The sequence below is a fragment of the Pristiophorus japonicus genome, unplaced genomic scaffold (assembly GCF_044704955.1).
Source record: "Pristiophorus japonicus isolate sPriJap1 unplaced genomic scaffold, sPriJap1.hap1 HAP1_SCAFFOLD_1154, whole genome shotgun sequence".
Lineage (NCBI taxonomy): Eukaryota > Metazoa > Chordata > Chondrichthyes > Pristiophoridae > Pristiophorus > Pristiophorus japonicus.
In genome coordinates, this window is record NW_027250815.1 from 2,501 (window position 1) to 27,500 (window position 25,000).

Sequence of the window (25,000 nt, forward strand, 5' to 3'; positions counted from 1 at the left end):
ATCTTGGGGCCGATATTTATCCCTCAATCAACATCAGATGATCTGGGTCATTATCACATTGCTGTGTGTGGGAGCTTGCTGTGCGCAGGTTGGTTGGCGCATTTCCCACGATACAACAGCGGCCACACGCCCAAAAAAGTACTTCATTGGCGGCAGAGCGCTCCGAGACGTCCGGTGGTCGGGAACGGCGCTATCTATATGAACGCAAGTCGTTTACTTTCTTCCAATTGGCGATTTATTTTTTTGTGTCTTTCAGCACACAAGTGTAGAAAGCGACGCGAGCCTCCACTCGTCCCCCAGCACTTTCGCCACGGCAGCGAGCACGGTGTCGGTAGTCCCGTCGCCCAGCGTCTCCAACCCACTCGCGGGCGTCAGCAGCCTGGGCCTGAGTCTGGTCAGCAACTCCACCGTGACGGCGGTGTCTCGCAGCTCTGTCGCCACTACTTCAGGTAAACGCAACACGGGGCGAGCGCGCTGCTCCTTCGCTGAACTCAACCCGCCACCGGCGCCTCCCGTTTTTGAGGATGTTTCCAGTAGAGTGGACAAGGGCGAACCAGTTGATGTGGTATATTTGGACTTTCAGAAGGCTTTCGACAAGGTCCCACACAAGAGATTGATGTGCAACGTTGAAGCACATGGGATTGGGGGTAGTGTACTGACATGGATTGAGAACTGGTTGGCAGACAGGAAGCAAAGAGTAGGAGTAAACGGGTACTTTTCAGAATGGCAGGCAGTGACTAGTGGGGTACCGCAAGGTTCTGTGCTGGGGCCCCAGCTGTTTACACTGCACATTAATGATTTAGACGAGGGGATTAAATGTAGTATCTCCAAATTTGCGGATGACACTAAGTTGGGTGGCAGTGTGAGCTGCGAGGAGGATGCTATGAGGCTGCAGAGTGACTTGGATAGGTTAGGTGAGTGGGCAAATGCATGGCAGATGAAGTATAATGTGGATAAATGTGAGGTTATCCACTTTGGCGGTAAAAACAGAGAGACAGACTATTACCTGAATGGCGGCAGATTAGGAAAAGGGGAGGTGCAATGAGACCTGGCTGTCATGGTACATCAGTCATTGAAGGTTGGCATGCAGGTACAACAGGCGGTTAAGAAAGCAAATGGCATGTTGGCCTTCATAGCGAGGGGATTTGAGTACAGGGGCAGGGAGGTGTTGCTACAGTTGTACAGGGCCTTGGTGAGGCCACACCTGGAGTATTGTGTACAGTTTTGGTCTCCTAATCTGAGGAAGGACATTCTTGCTATTGAGGGAGTGCAGCGAAGGTTCACCAGAATGATTCCCGGGATGGGGGGACTGACCTATCAAGAAAGACTGGATCAACTGGGCTTGTATTCACTGGAGTTCAGAAGAATGAGAGGGGACCTCATAGAAACGTTTAAAATTCTGATGGGTTTAGACAGGTTAGATGCAGAAAGAATGTTCCCAATGTTGGGGAAGTCCAGAACCAGGGGTCACAGTCTAAGGATAAGGGGTAAGCCATTTAGGACTGAGATGAGGAGAAACTTCTTCACCCAGAGAGTGGTGAACCTGTGGAATTCTCTACCACAGAAAGTTGTTGAGGCCAATTCACTAAATATATTCAAAAGGGAGTTAGATGAAGTCCTTACTACTCGGGGGATCAAGGGGTATGGTGAGAAAGCAGGAATGGGGTACTGAAGTTGCATGTTCAGCCATGAACTCATTGAATGGCGGTGCAGGCTAGAAGGGCTGAATGGCCTGCTCCTGCACCTATTTTCTATGTTTCTATGTGTCGCCGTTCAATTTCCACAACCCACAGGTTATCCGGAGCGCCCAACCCCCGGCTGCTCCCGGGATTGCACGCAACGTTATTCTCAGCAGTCGCGCCAAGCTCGGTCTTGTCCCTGAGTCAGATATGGTCGTGGGTTCCACTCCCCACTCCACAGGCAGAATCCAGGCTAATGCTCCCAGTGCCAGTACTGAGGGAGCGCCGTACTGCGCTGTCGGAGGGGCGGTACTGAGGGAGCGCCGCACTGTCGGAGGGGCAGTACTGAGGGTGCGCTGTCGGAGGGGCAGTACTGAGGGAGTGCCGTACTGCGCTGTCGGAGGGGCTGTGCTGAGGGAGCGCCGCACTGTCGGAGGGGCAGTACTGAGGGTGCGCTGTCGGAGGGGCAGTACTGAGGGAGTGCCGTACTGCGCTGTCGGAGGGGCAGTAATGAGGGTGCGCTGTCGGAGGGGCAGTACTGAGGGTGCGCTGTCGGAGGGGCAGTACTGAGGGAGCGCCGTACTGTCGGAGGGGCAGTACTGAGGGAGTGCCGTACTGCGCTGTCGGAGGGGCAGTACTGAGGGAGCGCCGTACTGCGCTGTCGGAGGGGCAGTACTGAGGGAGCGCCGTACTGCGCTGTCGGAGGGGCAGTACTGAGGGAGCGCCGTACTGCGCTGTCGGAGGGGCAGTACTGAGGGAGTGCCGTACTGCGCTGTCGGAGGGGCTGTGCTGAGGGAGCGCCGTACTGTCGGAGGGGCCATCTGTCGGATGAGACGTTAAACCGAGGCCCCGTCTGCCCCCCCCCAGATGGACCTAAAAAATCCTATGTCACTCTTTGGAAGAGCAGGGGAGTTATCCCGTGTCCTGGGGCCAATATTTATCACCAAATTAAAATCACTAAAACAGATGATATGGGTCATTATCACATTGCTGTGTGTGGGAGCTTGCTGTGCGCAAATCGAGCTGCCGCGTTTCCCACAATACAACAGTGACCGCACTCCGGGGGGGGGGGGGGTGGGGGAAGTACTTCATTGGCTATAAAGCGCTTTGGGACGTCCTGAGGTGAGAGGCGGTAAATAGATACATCGGTTCTTTCTATTGCAATGCAACTTCTTGAAAAGACGCTATTCTAGGTGGATCAATGGGCCGCATTAACCTGCAAACAGTTTGGCTGTGTATGTTTGTGCGTTTTCATACAGAAAAGCAGGTCCCGTCAGCATGGCGAGAGAGCGAGGTTTGTGCGTTGGGTCAGAACGTGGGTCGTGCGTCCTTCGAGCAAAGGTTCGGCACAGGAACATCATCCCGAGGCTGAAGCAACTCCTTTACTGTTTGCGTGTAAACGTCACCTTTGGCACCCAGCTCGACCTCCGAACCCCTTCTCCAGACCGCTTTCTCCCCCCGCCCCCCCACACACAGTCTCCAAATTGTCCGACTGCTTCTCCGACATCCAGTGCTGGATAAGTCGAAATTTTCTCCTGTTAGATATTGGGAAGACCGAAGCCATTGTTTTCCTGTCCCTGCCACAAACTCCGTTCCCCAGCCACTGACTCCATCCCTCTCCCCAGCTCCTGTCTGAGGCTGAACCAGACTGTTCGCAACCTCGCTGTCGTATTTGACCCTGAAATGAGCTTTTGGCCACACATCCGCAGCATAACTAAGACCGCCTGTTTCCTCCTTCGTAACATCGTCCGTCTCTGCCCCCTGCCTCAGCTCATCCGCTGCTGAAGCCCTCATACATTGTTACCTCCCAGACTTGACTATTCCAACGCACTCCTGGCCAGCCTCCCACATTCTACCCGACGTAAACGAGAGCTGATCCAAAACTCGGCTGCCCCAGTGTCCTAACTCTCACTGAGTCCCGCTCACCCATCACCCCCTGTGCTCGTTGCCCCGTGTCCTAACTCGCACCCAGTCCCGCTCACCCATCACCCCCTGTGCTCGCTGCCCCATGTCCTAACTCGCACCCAGTCCCGCTCACCCATCACCCCCTGTGCTCGCTGCCCCCGTGTCCTAACTCGCACCCAGTCCCACTCAGCCATCATCCCCTGGGCTCGCTGCCCCCGTGTCCTAACTCGCACCGAGTCCCGCTCACCCATCACCCGCTGTGCTCGCTGCCCCCGTGTCCTAACTCGCACCGAGTCCCGCTCACCCATCACCCCCTGTGCTCGCTGCCCCCGTGTCCTAACTCGCACCCAGTCCCACTCAGCCATCACCCCCTGTGCTCGCTGCCCCCGTGTCCTAACTCGCACCCAGTCCCGCTCACCCATCACTCCCTGTGCTCGCTGCCCCGTGTCCTAACTCGCACCAAGTCCCGCTCACCCATCACCCCCTGTGCTCACTGCCCCGTGTCCTAACTCGCACCGAGTCCCGCTCACTCATCACCCCCTGTGCTCGCTGCCCCGTGTCCTAACTCGCACCGAGTCCCGCTCACCCATCACCCCCTGTGCTCACTGCCCCGTGTCCTAACTCGCACCGAGTCCCGCTCACTCATCACCCCCTGTGCTCGCTGCCCCGTGTCCTAACTCGCACCGAGTCCCGCTCACCCATCACCCCCTGTGCTCACTGCCCCGTGTCCTAACTCGCACCGAGTCCCGCTCACCCATCACCCCCTGTGCTCACTGCCCCGTGTCCTAACTCGCACCGAGTCCCACTCACCCATCACTCCCTGTGCTCGCTGACCTACATTGGCTTCCAGTTAAGCAACGCCTCAATTTCAAAATTCTCATCTTTGTTTACAAATCCCTCCATGGCCCTCGCTCCCTCCCAATCTCTAACCTCCTCCAGCCCCTACACCCCTCTCTATCTCTGTAACTTCCTCCAGCCCCTACACCCCTCTCTATCTCTGTAACCTCCTCCAGCCCCTACACCCCTCTCTATCTCTGTAACCTCCTCCAGCCCCTACACCCCTCTCTATCTCTGTAACCTCCTCCAGCCCCTACACCCCTCCCTATCTCTGTAACCTCCTGCAGCCCCACAACCGCCCAAGATCTCTGCACTCCAAATTCTGCCCACTTGACCATCCCTGATTATAATCGCTCCACCATCGGTGGCCGTGCCTTCAGCTGCCTGGGCCCCAAGCTCTGGAATTCCCTGCTTAAATTCATTGAGACTGTCAAAGAAGTTTTACTCTACCGAACCGGTGCTGTACCTGCCCTGGGAGTGTTTGATGGGACAGTGTAGAGGGAGCTTTACTCTGTATCTAACCCCGTGCTGTCCCTGCCCTGGAAGTGTGTGATGGGACAGTGTAGAGGGAGCTTTACTCTGTATCTAACCCCCTGTACCTACCCTGGGAGTGTTTGATGGGGACAGTATAGAGGGAGCTTTACTCTGTATCTAACCCCGTGCTGTACCTGCCCTGGGAGTGTTTGATGGGACAGTGTAGAGGAAGCTTTACTCTGTATCTAACCCCGTGCTGTACCTGCCCTGGGAGTGTTTGATGGGACAGTGTAGAGGGAGCTTCACTCTGTATCTAACCCTGTGCTGTACCTGCCCTGGGAGTGTTTGATGGGACAGTGTAGAGGGAGCTTTACTCTGTATCTAACCCCGTGCTGCACCTGCCCTGGGAGTGTTTGATGGACAGTGTAGAGGGAGCTTTACTCTGTATCTAACCCGTGCTGTACCTGCCCTGGGAGTGTTTGATGGGGACAGTGTAGAGGGAGCTTCACTCTATCGAACAGCGGGTATTAACATTTGTTTTTGATGATTCTCAGGGAAGGCTCCTCCAAATCTTCCACCAGGGGTTCCTCCGTTGCTACCGAACCCGTACATCATGGCGCCCGGACTCCTGCCCGCATACCAGGTGAGGAACATGGCGAGAGCGGAATACGTACAAGCTTCTCTCTGTTTGGCATAAACGCAAGACCCCTGCATAAACTGTCGACACGTGGACTGCGTATTTCCCTCGTTAAGTGGGTAGCCCTGCCCATACACAGGTGGGCGACCTTTAACCCCCCCTCCCCCGGGACCTATCCCCGAGCAAGATTCTGTCTGCACCCACCGCCCCGGGTCTCCTCTCAAACCCTTGCAAACGAACGTGGAAAATCTAGGCCAAGATGCTGGTTTCCAATGCCCCATGGGTAAACGGACCAGAGGGCAATGGGGGGGGCGGAGGGCGGAAGGTCACGGGGTCAAGATGTGACGGGCAAGTTTCGGACCAACGCCAGGCTGGATTTGGTTGCTGCCGATCAGGTGATTGAGGACCGGACATTGGGCGTGATTTGAGCAGCATGATCGCAGGAGGAGGCCTTTCAGCCCCTCGAGCCTGTTCTGCCATTGGCTTCGAACCTGGCCGCTCCGTACCTCGGTTCCGTTTCCCCGCCTTCGCTCCCTTTCCCGTGATCCCGTAACCTGACAAAATGGCGATCAGTGCCTTGTCCTCCTGCACCCACTTTTGGGGGAGGAGGAGTGGGGGGAGGAGGGAGGGAAGAGTTACTCCAGTCTTCCACGACCCTTTGTGTGAAAATCGGGAGGGGAGTACGGCGTCAGGGAATTGAACCTCTCTCACTTTCCCACAAGGACCCATTCCAAGAGGCAACTAAATGCAGGATTGTTATGGATCGGGGCTCCCGGTTAAAACCGTGAGCCACTGCCGGGACTCTCGGGATCCCATATGCTGCTGACTGACCTGCCCACACACCAGGGTCTGTTTGCCGGGTAAACTGGCGTTTATACGTGGGCAAATTCTGTTAACTCGTTCTTTGTCCCAGCCTCAGGTGTACGGCTATGACGATTTGCAAATGCTTCAGACCAGATTTCCTTTGGTAAGTGTGTGTAATTTTTATTTTTTAATTTCTTTGCATGTTTCCTATCGTGATAGAGATTCATTTTATGCAGTTTGTCAAGGCCCCAGGGATGAGGGTCTTCAGTTAGGTCGAGAGACTGGGGTTGTTCTCCTTAGAGCAGAGGGGAGATTTCGACAGAGCAAAGCAGGAGAGATTATTTTCTCAGGGTCGATAACCAGAGGACACAATTTAATATCATTGACAAAAGAACTGGGACGGGGTGAGAATTTTTTTACGCAGCGAGTTATGATGTGGAATGCACTGCCTGGAAGGGAACCGATTTGTGTACAGTTTTGGTCTCCTAACCTGAGGAAGGACGTTCTTGCTATTGAGGGAGTGCAGCGAAGGTTCACCAGACTGATTCCCGGGATGGCAGGACTGACCTATGAAGAAAGACTGGATCGACTAGACTTATACTCACTGGAATTTAGAAGAATGAGAGGGGATCTCATAGAAACATATCAAATTCTGACGGGACTGGACAGGTTAGATGCAGGAAGAATGTTCCCGATGTTGGGGAAGTCCAGAACCAGGGGTCACACAGTCTAAGGATGAGGGGTAAGCCATTTAGGACCGAGATGAGGAGAAACTTCTTCACACAAGAGAATTGTGGAATTCTCTACCACAGAGAGCTGTTGAGGCCAGTGCGTTACATATATTCAAAAGGGAGTTAGATGTGGCCCTTACGGCTAAAGGGATCAGGGGGTATGGAGAGAAAGCAGGAATGGGGTACTGAAGTTGCATGATCAGCCATGATCATATTGAATGGCGGTGCAGGCTCGAAGGGCCGAATGGCCTGCTCCTGCACCTATTTTCTATGTAACTGAAGGGAGTGGGATGGGTCAGTGAGTGTTCGGGTACATAGATCATTAGTGTCAGGAACAGCTACAGAAATAATCCAAAAGGCTAATGGAATGCTGGCCTTTATATCTGGTTTCATGGTCTTTAATGAGGAAGTTGACTATGTGGAACAGAGGAGGCTGAGGCGCGATTTAACTGAGGCATATAAAATTATGAGAGTTGCGGGGGGGAGGGGGGCCAAGATAGTGGATAGGGACGGACCCTATTTCCCTCAGCAGAGGGGTCAGGGGGGCAGAGATTTAAAGTGGTTGGTTGGAAGCATTAGCGGAGAGATTCGTTGGAACTGTGCAGGCGTCTGCGGACGGAGAGATGGGAGCAGAGCGGAGAATGGGGGGCCCTTTTTAGCTGCGTGCTCAGCCCCGTGCTTGTGGGATCTTGCTGTGCATTCAGACAGTAAACCGCGCACGCGGTTTTAATTCTACAAAAGGCGGCCTTCCGTGTTCTGCCAGTGCAAGCTTGTGATCTGGTCCGTTGGAGCGGAAGTTGCGGGCGACTTGGCCTTTATCTCGAGTCGGCTGCGTAATGAAAGACACGGAGGACGTCACGACTGGGAGCTGCTGTGGTGAAACGTTCCCGTCGGGTTGCGGGCGTCTCCGCACGGGTAAATCGCTGTTAGCGACGCAATCCTGAAGTCTGTGCAAAGCTGTTCCGAGAGGAAATGAAGGTTCTCTCTGGGGGTGGGTGGGGGGGCGCAGTTAAGTCTCGGATCCTCTTCCCTCCCAGTCTGACGGGAAGCACCTTCGGGGACCGTTTGTGTGCCGTGAAATGTCTTGTCCAAACTCCCAGTGGTTTCGGGACCCTGGTGCCGGGGCCGTGACTGTATTTGGGTTGTGCAGGCTCCGTTGGGGGGGGGGGGCGCTAGGCCGGAACCATGTGCTCTCCTGTGGACATGGGGCTGAAGGAGGACCTCTGGCCTGCTTTTCGTTTTTCAGCTGACGGAATCGCCGAGTCAGTACACAGCAACAGGAGGAGGCCACTCAGGCCCCTCGAGCCTCCTCCAACCGTTCAATGGGATGACCTTTGACCTAACTCCATCCGCCTGCCTTTGGCCCGCATCTCTCAATACCATTGGTTAGCAAAAAGCTATCCATCTCCAATTTCAAATTAAAACACTTGATCTAGTATCGATTGTGGACGAGAATTCCTAACCTCTACCACCGTGTGTACAGAAGTGCTTCTGAACTTCACTCCTGAAAGGTCTGGCTCTAATTTTTAGACTCCTGTCCCCGAGTCCCCCAGACTCCCCACCCAGCGGGAACACTTTCCATCAGCTCCCCTCAACATCCCGAAAACTCATCGCCCCTCCGGCCTTCTAAATTCCCGGGAATACAGCCCTAGTCTTGTGTAATCTCCCCTCGTAACCTAACCCTTGGGAGTCCGGGTCTCATTCTAGTGAACCGACGCGGCACTCCCTCCGAGGCCAATCCTTCCTTCCTACGTTGCGGTGCCCAGAGCTGCTCGCAGTGCTCCAGGTGTGGCCGAACCAGGGCTCTGTACAGCTGCAGCATGAGCGCCGATTGTGCGTGTTCCCGCGCAAACTGGACCTGCCGACGAATGGGAGGGTACGCCATTTTGAGGGGTGCGGTGGTGTTTTTAATTTTTTTTGCTTCCCGTCGCGGCTGGGGATTGGCAGTTGTGCACTGGGAGGGAGCTCCGATGGGGGTTGTGGTGGGCGTCACGGGGTGGCTGGGGTAACTGGCTGTGACGCCGGTCGCAATGGAAAGCTCCCACGGCCTCACCGGAGAAGCCAGGGCAGGCGCGGAGTGTGTGGCCGGAGGGGCTGTGATTCGGGTTCGCAAACACGGTGGGATCGTGCCTCCGGCCTCGCTCGGTGACAAGCCACCGGCTCGGTCTCTCTCTCCCCCGCCCCCCCCGCAAGTCCCACTCCCCGATCGCTGACCACACTGCGTCCGGTTTTGCTTCCGAATGTGCGTGCCTTAGGTTTAGTGATCCTGTGTGTCGCCCCCCCCCCCGCCCTCCCGGCCAAGAGTTTAACTGTGTGCCATCTCTCCTCCAGGATTATTACGGAATTCCATTCGCCACTCCCACCACCCCGATTACCGGAAGGGAAGCAAGCTTGCCAAACAATCCATACTCTGGTAAGAGGCTCGAGGGCAAAGGTCGAAGGCCCCTGGGTTCAGTTAATTGCCGCGAGCCCCAAGCTCCCCAGAGCCGCTGGCAGCAAACGTTCCAGTGTCGGCCCTGGCTCAGTGGGCCGCGCGCTCTCGCCTCTGAGTCAGAAGGTGGTGGGTTCGAGTCCCACTCCAGGGACTTGAGCACATAAATCTCGGCTGACACTCCGGTGCAGTGCTGAGGGAGCGCCACGCTGTCGGAGGGGCGGTACTGAGGGAGTGCCGCGCTGTCGGAGGGGCGGTACTGAGGGAGTGCCGCACTGTCGGAGGGGCGGTACTGAGGGAGCTCCGCACTGTCGGAGGGGCGGTACTGAGGGAGCACCGCACTGTCGGAGGGGCGGTACTGAGGGAGCGCCGCACTGTCGGAGGGGCGGTACTGAGGGAGCGCCGCACTGTCTGAGGGGCAGTACTGAGGGAGTGCCGCACTGTCGGAGGGGCAGTACTGAGGGAGTGCCGCACTGTCGGAGGGACAGTACTGAGGGAGCGCCGCGCTGTCGGAGGGGCGGTACTGAGGGAGTGCCGCACTGTCGGAGGGACAGTACTGAGGGAGCGCCGCGCTGTCGGAGGGGCAGTGCTGAAGGAGCGCCGCACTGTCGGAGGGGCGGTACTGAGGGAGTGCCGCACTGTCGGAGGGGCAGTACTGAGGGAGTGCCGCACTGTCGGAGGGGCAGTGCTGAGGAAGCACCGCACTGTCGGAGGTGCTCTCTTTCGGATGAGACGTTAAACCGAGGCCCCGTCTGCCCTCTCGGGTGGATGTAAAAGATCCCGGGGCCACTATTGGAAGAAGAGCAGGGGGAGTTCTCCCCGGTGTCCTGAGGCCAATATTTATCCCTCGACCAACATCACTAAAACAGATGATCCGGGTCATTATCACATCGCTGTGTGTGGGAGCTTGCTGTGCGCAAATTGAGCGTTTCCCACAATACAACAGTGAGCACACTCCAAAAAAAAGTACTCGTTGTTCGGTGCTTCAGTGTAAGGTCCGGCGGCCATGACAGGCGCTATATAAATGCGAGTCTTTTTCCTTCCCCCTCTCTCTCTCTCTCTCTCTCCGCAGGGGACCTCACCAAGTTCGGCCGCGGGGATGCGTCCTCACCGGCACCGGCCACCACCTTGCCGCAGCCTCAGCAGAGCCAGACGCAGACCCATCACGCCACGCAGCAGACATTCCTCAACCCGGCCCTGCCCCCCGGCTACAGCTACACCAGCCTGCCGTACTACGCCGGTGTCCCCGGCCTGCCCAACACCTTCCAGTACGGGCCCGCCATGTTTGCTGTGAGTATGGTCAGCCACACGCACGCGCACACACAAGCACGCACACACAAACGCGCTCGCACACACACACGCGCACACACACACGTACACGCACGCACGCACACACACACACTCGCACACACGCACACGCACTCGCGCGCGCGCGCACACACACGCACACACACTCGCGCACGCGTACGCACACACGCTCGCGCGCGCACGCACACACGCGCACGCACACACACACACACACACACTCACGCGCACGCGCACGCGCACACGCATACTCGCGCGCACGCACACACACGCGCACGCACACGCGCACACACACGCACACGCACACGCGCACACACACACACACACGACCCCAAACGGTTCCGGCGAGAGTCGGGGTTGGGGGGTGGGGGCGAGCGACAGCCAGAGGTCGCAGACTTCAAATCGTTGCCAATGATCCAGGGCTCAGTTTTCCCCCAGTGATTTGCGGCGTTTTTTTTTGGAGCAGGCTGCACTTTTTGCCCCAAGTTATAAAAAACCGCAGTTTCCACAATCAATTTGCAGCAGTTACGATTTTTTTCGCTCAGTTTTTTTTCAGCCAAAGGAGGCGTAACAGAGAAAGTAGGTGCAGGAGCAGGCCATTCGGCCCTTCGAGCCTGCACCACCATTCAATATGATCATGGCTGATCATTCCCTCAGTACCCCATTCCTGCTTTCTCTCCATACCCCTTGATCCCTTTAGCCGTAAGGTCCACATCTAACTCCCTTTGAATATATCCAACGAACTGGTCTCAACAACTTTCTGTGGTAGAGAATTCCACAGGTTCACAATTCTCTGAGTGAAGAAGTTTCTCCTCATCTCGGTCCTAAATAGCTCACCCCCTGTGCTCGCTGCCCCCGTGTCCTATCTCGCACCGAGTCCCGCTCACCCATCACCCCCTGTGCTCGCTGCCCCCGTGTCCTAACTCGCACCGAGTCCCGCTCACCCATCACCCCCTGTGCTCGCTGCCCCCATGTCCTAACTCGCACCGAGTCCCGCTCACCCATCACCCCCTGTGCTCGCTGCCCCCGTGTCCTAACTCGCACCGAGTCCCGCTCACCCATCACCCCCTGTGCTCGCTGCCCCCGTGTCCTAACTCGCACCGAGTCCCGCTCACCCATCACCCCCTGTGCTCGCTGACCCCATGTCCTAACTCGCACCGAGTCCCGCTCACCCATCACCCCCTGTGCTCGCTGACCCCGTGTCCTAACTCGCACCGAGTCCCGCTCACCCATCACCCCCTGTGCTCGCTGCCCCGTGTCTTAACTCGCACCGAGTCCCGCTCACCTATCACCCCCTGTGCTCGCTGCCCCGTGTCCTAACTCGTACCAAATCCCGCTCACCCATCACCCCCTGTGCTCGCTGCCCCGTGTCCTAACTCGCACCGAGTCCCGCTCACCCATCACCCCCTGTGCTTGCTGCCCCCATGTCCTAACTCGCACCGAGTCCCGCTCACCCATCACCCCCTGTGCTCGCTGACCCCGTGTCCTAACTCGCACCGAGTCCCGCTCACCCATCACCCCCTGTGCTCGCTGCCCCGTGTCTTAACTCGCACCGAGTCCCGCTCACCTATCACCCCCTGTGCTCGCTGCCCCGTGTCCTAACTCGTACCAAATCCCGCTCACCCATCACCCCCTGTGCTCGCTGCCCCGTGTCCTAACTCGTACCAAATCCTGCTCACCCATCACCCCCTGTGCTCGCTGCCCCGTGTCCTAACTCGCACCGAGTCCCGCTCACCCATCACCCCCTGTGCTCACTGACCCCGTGTCCTAACTCGCACCGAGTCCCGCTCACCCATCACCCCCTGTGCTCACTGCCCCGTGTCCTAACTCGCACCGAGTCCTGCTCACCAATGGTGGAGCGATTATAATCAGTGATGCTCAGGAGGGCAGAATTAGAGGAGTGCAGATATCTCTGGTGTGGGGCTGGAGGAGATCAGAGATAGGGAGGGGGCGAGGGCCGTGGAGGGATTTGTAAACAAGGATGAAAGTTTTGAAATCGAGGCGCTGCTTAACCGTGAGCCAATGCAGGTCAGCGAGCACAGGGGGTGATGGGTGAGCGGGTCTCGGTGCGAGTTAGGACACGGGGCAGCGAGCACAGGGGGTGATGGGTGAGCGGGACTCGGTGCGAGTTAGTACACGGGGGCAGCGAGCACAGGGGGTGATGGGTGAGCGGGACTCGGTGCGAGTTAGTACATGGGGGCAGCGAGCACAGGGGGTGATGGGTGAGCGGGTCTCGGCGCGAGTCAGGACACGGTGGCAGCGAGCACAGGGGGTGATGGGTGAGCGGGACTCGGTGCGAGTTAGGACAGGGGGGCAGCGAGCACAGGGGGCGATGGGTGAGCGGGACTCGGTGCGAGTTAGGACAGGGGGGCAGCGAGCACAGGGGGTGATGGGTGAGCGGGGACTCGGTGCGAGTTAGGACACGGAGGCAGCGAGCACAGGGGGCGATGGGTGAGCGGGGACTCGGTGCCAGTTAGGACACGGAGGCAGCCGAATTTTGGATCACCTCGAGTTTATGTCGGGTAGAATGTGGGAGGCCGGCCAGGAGCGCAGCGCGTTGGAATAGTCGAGTCTGGAGGTAACGAGGGCACGGATGAGGGCTTCAGCAGTGGATGAGCTGAGGCAGGGGGCGGAGACGGGCGATGTTCCGGAGGTGGGAAATTGGCGGTCTTCGTTACGGCGCGGAGGTGCGGGTCGGAAGATCGTTTAAGGGTCAAATATGACGCCAGGGTTGCGGAGGATGTGGTTCAGCCTCCGGGTTAGTGACTTGTTTTTCTTTTCTCATCACAAGATTGTTTTGCATCCGTGTGCCACTCTGTCGTGTGGTGGATGGGCGCCAGGCGCTCGACTTTGTGCAAGGCTTGCTGACTGGCCTGCGGGTCCGTTTTCTTTGCCGCAGGTCCCCCCGACATCCTCGAAGCAGCACGGCGTGAATGTCAACGTGAACGCCTCGGCAACCGCCTTTCAGCAGGCCAGCGGATACGGAACGCATGGCTACAGCACTGGTGAGTGTCGTCCGCCCGAACCGGCCCCCCTCGCTGCCTCTGGTCAAACCGCCCAAAGCCACGATGGCGGCGTCGAGCTAGCCGCAGAGATGCGGGCGATGCAGTGTGCCTTGCAAGAAGGCCGAGAGCAGAGCCAAGGGAGCGATTGCTAGCTATGGGGACGGAGTGTAAAAGCAGGGAAGTCCTGCTACCACTGTACAGGGCGTTGGCGAGGCCACACCTGGAGTACTGCGTGCAGTTTTGGTCTCCATATTTACGAAAGGATATACTTGCTTTGAAGGCAGTTCAGAGAAGGTTCACTCGGTTGATTCCGGAGATGAGGGGGTTGACTTATGAGGAAAGGTTGAGGAGGTTGGGTCTCTACTCATTGGAATTCAGAAGAATGAGAGGTGATCTTATCGAAACGTATCAGATTATGAGGAGGGCTCGACAAGGTGGATGCAGAGAGGATGTTTCCACTGATGGGGGAGACTAGAACTAGGGGGCATGGTCTTAGAATAAGGGACCGCCCATTTAAAACTGAGATGAGGAGGAATTTCTTCTCTGAGGGTTGTAAATCTGTGGAATTCTCTGCCCCAGAGAGCTGTGGAGGCCGGGTCATTGAATATATTTAAGGTGGAGATAGACAGATGTTTGAGCGATAAGGGAGTGAAGGGTTATGGGGAGCGGGCAGGGAAGTGGAGCTGAGTCCATGATCGGATCAGCCACGATCGTATTGAATGGCGGAGCAGGCTCGAGGGGCCGAATGGCCGTTTCCTGCTCCTATTTCTTTTGTTCTTAAAGAACCTACTCGAATGGGCTTTAAGGACCTTGATCTATGGGATGTGAGGGTTGTCCTTTGAGGAGAGTTTGAGTAGATTGGGCCTGCACTTAGTAGGAGAGGTGATCTCGTTGAAACATGTAAGATTCTGAGGGGCAATGACAGGGGTAGATGCAGGGAGGATGTTTCCCCCGGGCTGGGGAGTCTAGAACCAGGGGGTCACACAGTCTCAGGATAAGGGCTCGGCCATTGAGGACTGAGATGAGGAGGAATTTCTTCACTCGGGGTGGTGAATCTTTGGGATTCTCTGCCCCAGAGGGCTGTGGAGGCTCAGTCGTTGAGTATATTCGAGGCTGGGATCGATAGATTTTTGGACTGTCGGGGAATCGAGGGATCGGGCGGGAGAGTGGAGTTGAAATGGAAGGGAATATTGTAAGAACTTAAGAAATAGGAGCAGGAGTCGGCCATTCGGCCCCTCGAGCCTGCTCCGCCATTTAATACGATCATGGCTGATCCGATCATGGACTCGGCTCCACTTCCCTGCCCGTCCCCTTATCCCCTTATCGGTTAAGAAACTGTCTATTTCTGTCTTAAATTTATTCAATGTCCCGGCTTCCACAGCTCTCTGCCAATTCCACAGATTTACAACCCTCTGAGAGAAGAAATTCCTCCTGATCTCAGTTTTAAATGGGCGGCCCCTTATTCTAAGATTATACCCCCTAGTTGTAGTCTCCCCTATCGCAGCGCGTGGCTGCTCAACGCATCACTCGCGGAGTTTATGGGATGGCTGGTGACAGGAGGGAGTGCGATGAATTTGGGGATTGCTTGTTGGGACATCGCTGGTTTGCGGTGACTGACGTGAGCCAGGAGTGCGTCAACTGACCCTAGCTGGTAAGGTTTACTCAAGCCCCACTCTGGCCCATCGCTGCATTGTTTGAAGAGTCGTCCGAGGGAATGCGATGTTAAAGCGAAGCCCCCTCCACCTTTATAGGTCAGCATTAAAGAACACTAAGCTGTCCTGGTGTCCTAGCTAAGACCTCTTCTCACTCACACCGAGAGCGGATTGGCTGGGTGGTGGCATCGGCCAGACTATCATCACAATCTTCATTTGTTACCTCCACGTTCTGCAACTCACTCCCCAAACGAATCCGCCTCTCCCATTTATCACCTCACCTCTTCAACAAAGAAAATCCTTCTCCGTTCCGACCTCGTTGACTCATGCTTTCCCTCTCTCACCATGAGTCTTGAGCGTGAGCTTAAGACATTTATAGTGTCAGCCGTGGCTCAGTGGGGAGCACTCTCGCCCGAGTCAGAAGGTTGTGGGTTCGAGTCCCACTCCAGGGACTTGGACCGACACTCCCAGTGCAGTACTGAGGGAGTGCCGCACTGTCGGAGGGGGAGTACTGAGGGAGCGCCGCACTGTCGGAGGGGCAGTGCTGAGGGAGCGCCGCACTGTCGGAGGGGGAGTACTGAGGGAGTGCCGCACTGTCGGAGGGGCAGTGCTGAGGGAGCGCCGCACTGTCGGAGGGGGAGTACTGAGGGAGCGCCGCACTGTCGGAGGGGCAGTACTGAGGGAGCGCCGCACTGTCGGAGGGGCAGTACTGAGGGAGTGCCGCACTGTCGGAGGGGCGGTACTGAGGGAGTGCCGCACTGTCGGAGGGGGAGTACTGAGGGAGTGCCGCACTGTCGGAGGGGGAGTACTGAGGGAGTGCCGCACTGTCGGAGGGGGAGTACTGAGGGAGCGCCGCACTGTCGGAGGGGCGGTACTGAGGGAGTGCCGCACTGTCGGAGGGGGAGTACTGAGGGAGTGCCGCACTGTCGGAGGGGCGGTGCTGAGGGAGCGCCGCACTGTCGGAGGAGGAGTACTGAGGGAGCGCCGCACTGTCGGAGGGGGAGTACTGAGGGAGTGCCGCACTGTCGGAGGAGGAGTACTGAGGGAGCGCCGCACTGTCGGAGGGGCGGTACTGAGGGAGTGCCGCACTGTCGGAGGGGGAGTACTGAGGGAGTGCCGCACTGTCGGAGGGGCGGTGCTGAGGGAGCGCCGCACTGTCGGAGGGGTGGTACTGAGGGAGTGCCGCACTGTCGGAGGGGGAGTACTGAGGGAGTGCCGCACTGTCGGAGGGGCGGTGCTGAGGGAGCGCCGCACTGTCGGAGGGGGAGTACTGAGGGAGTGCCGCACTGTCGGAGGGGGAGTACTGAGGGAGCGCCGCTCTGTCGGAGGGGCAGTACTGAGGGAGCGCCGCTCTGTCGGAGGGGCAGTGCTGAGGGAGCGCCGCTCTGTCGGAGGGGCAGTGCTGAGGGAGTGCCGCACTGTCGGAGGGGGAGTACTGAGGGAGTGCCGCACTGTCGGAGGGGCAGTACTGAGGGAGTGCCGCACTGTCGGAGGGGCGGTACTGAGGGAGCGCCGCACTGTCGGAGGGGGAGTACTGAGGGAGCGCCGCTCTGTCGGAGGGGCAGTGCTGAGGGAGCGCCGCTCTGTCGGAGGGGCAGTGCTGAGGGAGCGCCGCACTGTCGGAGGGGCAGTGCTGAGGGAGCGCCGCACTGTCGGAGGGGCAGTGCTGAGGGAGCGCCGCACTGTCGGAGGGGTGGTACTGAGGGAGTGCCGCACTGTCGGAGGGGTGGTACTGAGGGAGCGCCGCACTGTCGGAAGGGTGGTACTGAGGGAGCGCCGCACTGTCGGAGGGGCAGTGCTGAGGGAGCGCCGCACTGTCGGAGGTACCGTATTTTGGATGAGACATCAAACCGAGGCCCTGTCTGCCCCCTCAGGTGGACCTAAAAGGTTCCACGCCCGCTATTGGACAAAGAGCAAGGGGAGTTATCTCCCGGGGCAATATTTTGCCGCACGCTCCTTCCGCTGCCTGCGCTTGGTTTCTGCACGCTCTCGGCGACGGGACTCGAGTGGCTCAGCGCCCTCCCGGATGCACTTCCTCCACTTAGGGCGGACTGATCTTTGGGCCCAGGGACTCCCAGGTGTCGGTGGGGATGTTGCACTTTATCAGGGAGGCTTTGAGGGTGGTCCCTTGTAACGTTTCCTCTGCCCACCTTTGGCTCGCTTGCCGTGAAGGAGCTCCGAGTGGAGCGCTCGCTTTGGGGAGTCTCGTGTCGGGGGCATGCGGACAATGTGGCCCTGCCCAGCGGAGCTGGTCGAGTGTGGTCATTGCTTCGATGCTGGGTTCCTCCGTTGTGTGGCGTTGGGATTGTATCTGGTCCGCCCCCAATGTCTAGTATTGGGTGGGTTTGTCTTGACACTAGCACTGTGAGCAATGTAGCTTTACTCCAAGCCAGCGCCACAGTGCCAAACTCTCCACAATTGCAAACCCTGCAGTAACCAGTAGCGGATTAAATGACTAATCGCGTTGGACTGTTTTCAGGGCTGCAGAGGATGGTAAAATGACACAGGTTTGTAATCTATTTCCAGCACCGACACGGACCAGTCGGCCCAATAGGTTCGTGCCGTGTTAATGCTCCACTCGAGACTCCTCCCACCATCGTCAGCGAAACCTATCAGCACAACCCTCTCTTCCCTTCTCCCTCACGCTTGTCCAGCCTCCCCTTAAATGCATCATAGAAACATAGAAAATAGGTGCAGGAGCAGGCCATTCGGCCCTTCGAGCCTGCACCACCATTCAATATGATCATGGCTGATCATTCCCTCAGTACCCCATTCCTGCTTTCTCTCCATACCCATTGATCCCTTCAGCCGTAAGGGCCACATCTAACTCCCTCTTGAATATATCCAACGAACTGGCCTCAACAACTTTCTGTGGTAGAGAATTCCACAGGTTCACAATTCTCTGAGTGAAGAAGTTTCTCCTCATCTCGGTCCTAACTGGCTTACCCTTTATCCTGAGACAATGACCCCTGATTCTGGACTTCCCCAACATCAGGAACATTCTTCCTGCATCTAACCTGTCCAGTCCCGTCAGAATTTTGTATGTTTCTATCAGATCCCCTCTCATCCTTCTAAACTCCAGTGAATATAAGCCGAGTCGATGCAGTCTTCATCTGTGTGTCCTGCCATCCCGGGAATCAGTCTGGTGAACCTTCGCTGCACTCCCTCAAATAGCAAGAACGTCCTTCCTCAGATTAGGAGAGCAAAAGTGAACATCGATACTATTCGCCTCAACCCCTCCCTGTGGCAGCGAGTTCCACATTCTCACCGCTCTCTGGGTAAAGAAGTTTCTCCTGAATTCCCCATTGGGTTAATTGGTGACTATCGTATATTGATGGGCCCGAGTTCTGGTCTCCCCAATCACACGTCTCGTCTATGTCCAGCTTGTCCAATACCTCCATAATTTTGAAGACCTCTCCGGCCCGCCCCTCAGTTTTTGCTTTTCCAGCGCCTGTTAAGTCTTTGCTGTTGGTCCTGATCTCCCGTCCAGTCTCATCCTCAAGTGCTACTCCTCCGGAGCCAGTTGTTTACTTTGCCTTCTTTTTAAATGTTTTGGCCTTTTAGCTGGTGTGTCAGTGACCTCGAGCAACACGGGTGTCCCAGACATCTCGGGATCTGTGTACAGTAAGACCCAGCAGGTAAGTGTGTCGACACACAGTGCTTGTATTACCGGACCAGTAACCCAGAGACCTGGACTATTGATCCGGACACCCGAGTTACAGTCCCACCACGGCAGCTGGGGAATTTAGAAATCCGTTCATTAAATAAAATCTGCAATTTTTTTTTTTAAAAAGCTAGCATCAAAAATGGTGACCATGAAACTGCCGGGTTGTCGTTTGAAAACCTCGTTGGGTTCACTAATGTCCTTTTTTCGGGTAAGAAATAGGAGCAGGAGTCGGCCATTCGGCCCCTCGAGCCTGCTCCGCCCATTCAATACGATCGTGGCTGATCTGATCCTGGACTCAGCTCCACTTCCCCATAACCCTTCACTCCCTTATCGCTCAAGAATCTGTCTCTCTCCGCCTTTTAAATATATTCAGTGACCCAGCCTCCACAGCTCTCTGGGGCAGAGAATTCCACAGATTTACAACCCTCTGAGAAAAAATTCCTTCTCGTCTCCGTCTTAAATGGGCGGCCCCTTATTCTGAAACTATGTGCCCCCCCTAGTTCTAGATTTCCCCCACGAGGGGAAACATCCTCTCTTCCGTCCTTACCCGGTCTGGCTGATATATGACTCCAGATCCCACAGCAAGCATGGTTTGTCTCTTAACTGCCCCTCTGAAATGGGCCCAGCGAGCCACTCAGTTGTGTTTAAGAAGGCACCGTCTATAAATAGTGCCCGCCCTGCCTTCTTCAGGGCAGTTGGGGATGGGCAATAAATGCCGGCTTTGCCAGCGACGCCCACATCCCGGGAATGAATGAAGGACGGAAAAATGTGCTGGCCATGAAGTAGAATGTCTGTGCCATCGATTTCAGGGGGTTATCATCTCTGCGTCCAGTGGGAAGGCCAGAAAACAATGGGGGAGGGAGGGGGGGAGGTGTCTCTGCAGATCCAATTGGCATTGACGGGCTCCGTCTGCTGACGACACCAAACTAGGTGGGGTTGTGAGATGCGAAAACGCTGCAAGGCGATTTAGATCGGTTGAGTGAGTGGGCCAGCACATGGCAGATGCAGTTTAACGTGGATAAATGTGAAGTTATCCACTTTGGTAGCAAAAACATACGGGCAAAGTATTATTTTAAATGGTGATGGCTTGGGAAGTGTCGATGTACAGAGGGGACCTGGGTGTCTTTGTACATCAGTCATTGAAAGCAAACCTGCAGGTGCCGCAAGCAGTTAGGAAGGCCAATGGTATGTTGGCCTTCGTTGCAGGAGGATTTGAGTACAGGAGCAAGGATGTCAAACTCCAGTTATACAGGGCCCTGGTGAGACCGCACCTGGAGTATTGTGTGCAGTTTGGGTCTCCTTACCTCAGGAAGGACATACTTGCCATAGAGGGAGTGCAGCGAAGGTTCACCAGACCGATTCCTGGGATGGCAGGACTGTCTTATGAGGAGAGATTGGGTGGACTGGGCCTGTATTCACTGGGGTTTAGAAGAATGAGAGGGGATCTCATTGAAAGGTATAAAATTCTGACGGGGTTGGACAGACTGGATGCGGGGAGGATGTTTCCCCCGGGGCTGGGAACTCTAGAACAAGGGGTCACACAGTCTCAGGATATTTAGGAGCGAGATGAGGAGAAATGTTTTCACTCCGAGGGAGGTGAACCTGTGGAATTCTCTACCACAGGAGGCTGTGGAGGCCAAGTCACTGAATATATTTAAGAGGGAGGTCGATAGGTTTCTAGACACAAGACAACAAGGGGTATGAGGAGAAAGCGGGAATATGGTGTTGAGATAGAGGATCAGCCATGATCATATTGAATGGTGCAGGCTCGAGGGGCCGAATGGCCTACTCCTGCTCCAATTTTCTATGTTTCTATGGGCAGTTATCCGCCTTCCGTTTCGGCAAGGAACACCTTTGGGGACTGTAACAGACGATGTGATTGGACCACGGTGGTGGTATCTTGAAGGCATAATTTCCCTTCTAATTTCCAACAAACCAGATGCTGGAAATCTGAAATAAAATCAGAAAAGGCCGGGAAAACAGTTGGCAGGTCAGGCAGTGGAAAGAGAAACAGTTGACATTTCAGCTCGTCAACCTTGCTTCAGAACATCAGAAATAGGAGCAGGAGTAGGCCATTCGGCCCCTCGAGCCTGCTCCGCCATTCAGTACGATCATGGCTGATCCGATCATGGACTCAGCTCCACTTCCCCGCCCGCTCCCCATAACCCTTCACTCCCTTATCGCTCAAAAATCTGTATCTCCACCTTAAATATATTCAATGACCCAGCCTCCACATCTCTCTGGGACAGACAATTCCACAGATTTACAACCCTCAGAGAGAAGAAATTCCTCCTTGTCTCCATCTTAAATGGGCGACCCTTTATTCTGAGACTATGTGGCCCCTAGTTCTAGATTCCCCCACGAGGGGAAACATCCTCTCTGCATCCACCCTGTCAAGCCCCCTCGGAATCTTGTACGTTTCAATAAGATCACCAATAAAAGAACTGGTCGTTCGTCTTAGGGGTTGCAGTCCGCCTGTGGACTTGAACTCCCGATCTGACGCACCAGTGCAGGCCTGACGGAGTGCTGCCTTGTTGGGAGGTGTCATCTTTTGGGCTAAGCCCTAGCCACCTGCTGCTGTGGACTTTGAAAGGTCCTGTGGTACTCGAGGGGGGGGAGCTGGGAGTGGTTCCCGGAGTCTTGGCCAACTATACCTCTTAAGTTGTGAGTCTGTCAATTCTCCTGTGTCCTGTCCAATACTCCTCGCTCAAGTCAGCAGCGTGCACTGCTCTCTCTAGGGCGTTGAAAGTTAACCTGCAGGTACAGCAAGCAATTAAGAAAGCAAATTGCTTGTTGGCCTTTATTATGAGGATTTGCAAGCGTTAAAGACGTTTTGCTACAATTATATCATCATCTCAGGGGTTCCCTCGAAACAAGGATGACTTGCTCCCACGTTAAAAAAAGGCTGAGTTCACGGGTGTTTCAATGAAGGACCCGAACTCCATCCTGAAGGGTGGAAGATGCCTGTGGGTGGATTTGTTTAACGTGGGGTGACCGTTGCACACCAGCCACCACACGGGCTTGACCGAGCTAGGTCTTGGTCCGGTGGCAAGGGTTAACCAGGACAACTGGAGACCTGCTATGCTGCACGGACCTAGTGTGCACACACATCGCACAGTGTGGGCTAACAATTATATAGGCCCCTGGTGAGACCGCACCTGGAGTATTGTGCACAGTTTTAGTCTCCTTACCTAAGGAAGGATATACTTGCCATAGAGAGAGTGCAGCGAAGGTTCACCAGACTGATTCCCTGGGATGGGGGGATTGTCCTATGAGGCGAGACTGAGCAGACCAGGCCTGTATTCTCTAGAGTTTAGAAGAATTAGAGGTGATTTCATTGAAACATACACAATTCTTACAGGATAGATGCAGGGAAGATGTTTCCCCTGGGCTGGGGAGTCTAGAACCAGGGGGTCACACAGTCTCAGGATAAGGGCTCGGCCATTTAGGCCGGAGATGAGGAGGAATTTCTTCACTAAGAGGGGGGTGAATCTTTGGAACTCTCTGCCCCAGAGGGCTGTGGAGGCTCAGTCTTTGAGTATATTCAAGGCTGAGATCCATAGGTTTTTGGACTCTCGGGGAATCGAGGGATCGGGCGGGAGAGTGGAGTTAAGGTCGAAGATCAGCCGTGATCTCATCGAATGGCGGAGCAGGCTCGAGGGGCCGAATGGCCGCCTCCTGCTGCTAATTCTCGTGTTCTTGTGTTGGGAGTGCATAATTGCGGCTGCACTGCCCCGCAATAAGTCGCTGGTGTTCAGAGTAGTTCATTGTTGAGCACGTTTCTAAGGGCCGCAAGGCCACGTACAATGGAGAAAAGGCTGTGTGTCCTGTTTTGTGGCTGGCTAGGCAGCATGAATCTGCGACAGGAAGCCAGGTGAGAAACGGGAATGTGCTGTGAGACGCGGAACGGACATTTGTGGAGCGGGGTTAGGGTATGGTTCTGAGCTTCTGTTTGTGACCTGTGTTTTTTTTTTTTTCCTCTCTTTCCCCCCCCCCCCCCGGCTCCAGTCTTTCGAGAAGCAGGGCTTTCACACTGGAACCCCGGCAGCCTCGTTCAACCTGCCCTCCGCCCTGGGAAGCGGGGGTCCCGTCAACCCAGCCACCGCGGCTGGCTACCCACCGCCATTCATGCACATTCTGACGCCCCACCAACAACAGATGCACTCGCAGATCCTGCATCTCCAACAAGATGGCCAGGTACACGCACACAGCGCCAGAGACCGCAACCAGGCCCCAGCCACAGCCCTCGGCAGTCTGTCTCGAGGGCAAGGGGTGAGGCCACACCTGGAGTACTGCGTGCAGTTTTGGTCTCCGTATTTAAGGAGGGATATACTTGCATTGGAGGCAGCTCAGAGAAGGTTCACTCGGTTGATGTCGGGGTTGTCTTATGAGGAAAGGTTGGAGTAGGTTGGGCCTCTACTCATTGGAGTTTAGAAGAATGAGAGGTGATCTTATCGAGACGTATAAGATCCTGAGGGGGCTCGACAAGGTGGATGCAGAGAGGATATTTCCCCCTCGTGGGGGGAATCTAGAACTAGAGTTTCAGAATAAGGGGTCGCCCATTTAAGACAGATGAACAGGAATTTCTTCTCCGAGGGTTGTAAATCTGTGGCGTTCTCTGCCCCTGAATATATTCAAAGTGAAGATACAGATTTGTCAACAATAAGTGAGTCGAGGGTTCTGGGGAGCGGGCGGGAAAGTGAAGTTCAGGCCTTGATCAGATCAGCCGTGATCGTATTAAATGCATCTGTCACACCAGTCAGTGTACAGATATCTCCCCGAGAGAGAGGGACTGAGAGACACCAGTCAGTGTACAGATATCTCCCCGAGAGAGAGGGACTGAGAGACACCAGTCAGTGTACAGATATCTCCCCGAGAGAGAGGGACTGAGAGACACCAGTCAGTGTACAGATATCTCCCTGAGGGAGAGGGACTGAGAGACACCAGTCAGTGTATAGATATCTCCCTGAGGGAGAGGGGACTGAGAGACACCAGTCAGTGTACAGATATCTCCCTGAGGGAGAGGGGACTGAGAGACACCAGTCAGTGTACAGATATCTCCCTGAGGGAGAGGGACTGAGAGACACCAGTCAGTGTACAGATATCTCCCTGAGGGAGAGGGGACTGAGAGACACCAGTCAGTGTACAGATATCTCCCTGAGGGAGAGGGACTGAGAGACACCAGTCAGTGTATAGATATCTCCCTGAGGGAGAGGGACTGAGAGACACCAGTCAGTGTACAGATATCTCCCTGAGGGAGAGGGGACTGAGAGACACCAGTCAGTGCACAGATATCACCCTGAGAGAGAGGGACTGAGAGACACCAGTCAGTGTACAGATATCTCCCTGAGGGGGAGGGACTGAGAGACACCAGTCAGTGTACAGATATCTCCCCGAGAGAGAGGGACTGAGAGACACCTGTCAGTGTACAGATATCTCCCTGAGGGAGAGGGGACTGAGAGACACCAGTCAGTGCACAGATATCACCCTGAGAGAGAGGGACTGAGAGACACCAGTCATTGTACAGATATCTCCCTGAGGGAGAGGGACTGAGAGACACCAGTCAGTGTACAGATATCTCCCTGAGGGGGAGGGACTGAGAGACACCAGTCAGTGTACAGATATCTCCCTGAGGGAGAGGGACTGAGAGACACCAGTCAGTGTATAGATATCTCCCTGAGGGAGAGGGGACTGAGAGACACCAGTCAGTGTACAGATATCTCCCTGAGGGAGAGGGGACTGCGAGACACCAGTCAGTGTACAGATATCTCCCTGAGGGAGAGGGACTGAGAGACACCAGTCAGTGTACAGATATCTCCCTGAGGGAGAGGGACTGAGAGACACCAGTCAGTGTACAGATATCTCCCTGAGGG

The 25,000-nt window shown here is 55.7% G+C and overlaps 1 protein-coding gene across 1 annotated transcript in view; it reads left to right on the forward strand.

Moving 5' to 3' along the window:
- Window positions 1-25,000, forward strand: part of LOC139241897 (ubiquitin-associated protein 2-like) — a gene marked incomplete at its 5' end in the record, with an annotated part of 29,041 nt that overhangs the window by 1,250 nt on the left and 2,791 nt on the right. Inside the window, 8 exons of the mRNA XM_070870128.1 lie at window positions 257-449; window positions 5,450-5,538; window positions 6,446-6,499; window positions 9,399-9,480; window positions 10,571-10,788; window positions 13,703-13,808; window positions 19,025-19,098; window positions 23,136-23,324. Of these exons, the coding sequence (XP_070726229.1) occupies window positions 257-449; window positions 5,450-5,538; window positions 6,446-6,499; window positions 9,399-9,480; window positions 10,571-10,788; window positions 13,703-13,808; window positions 19,025-19,098; window positions 23,136-23,324 (1,005 nt within the window). The remainder of the gene's footprint in view (window positions 1-256; window positions 450-5,449; window positions 5,539-6,445; window positions 6,500-9,398; window positions 9,481-10,570; window positions 10,789-13,702; window positions 13,809-19,024; window positions 19,099-23,135; window positions 23,325-25,000) is intronic.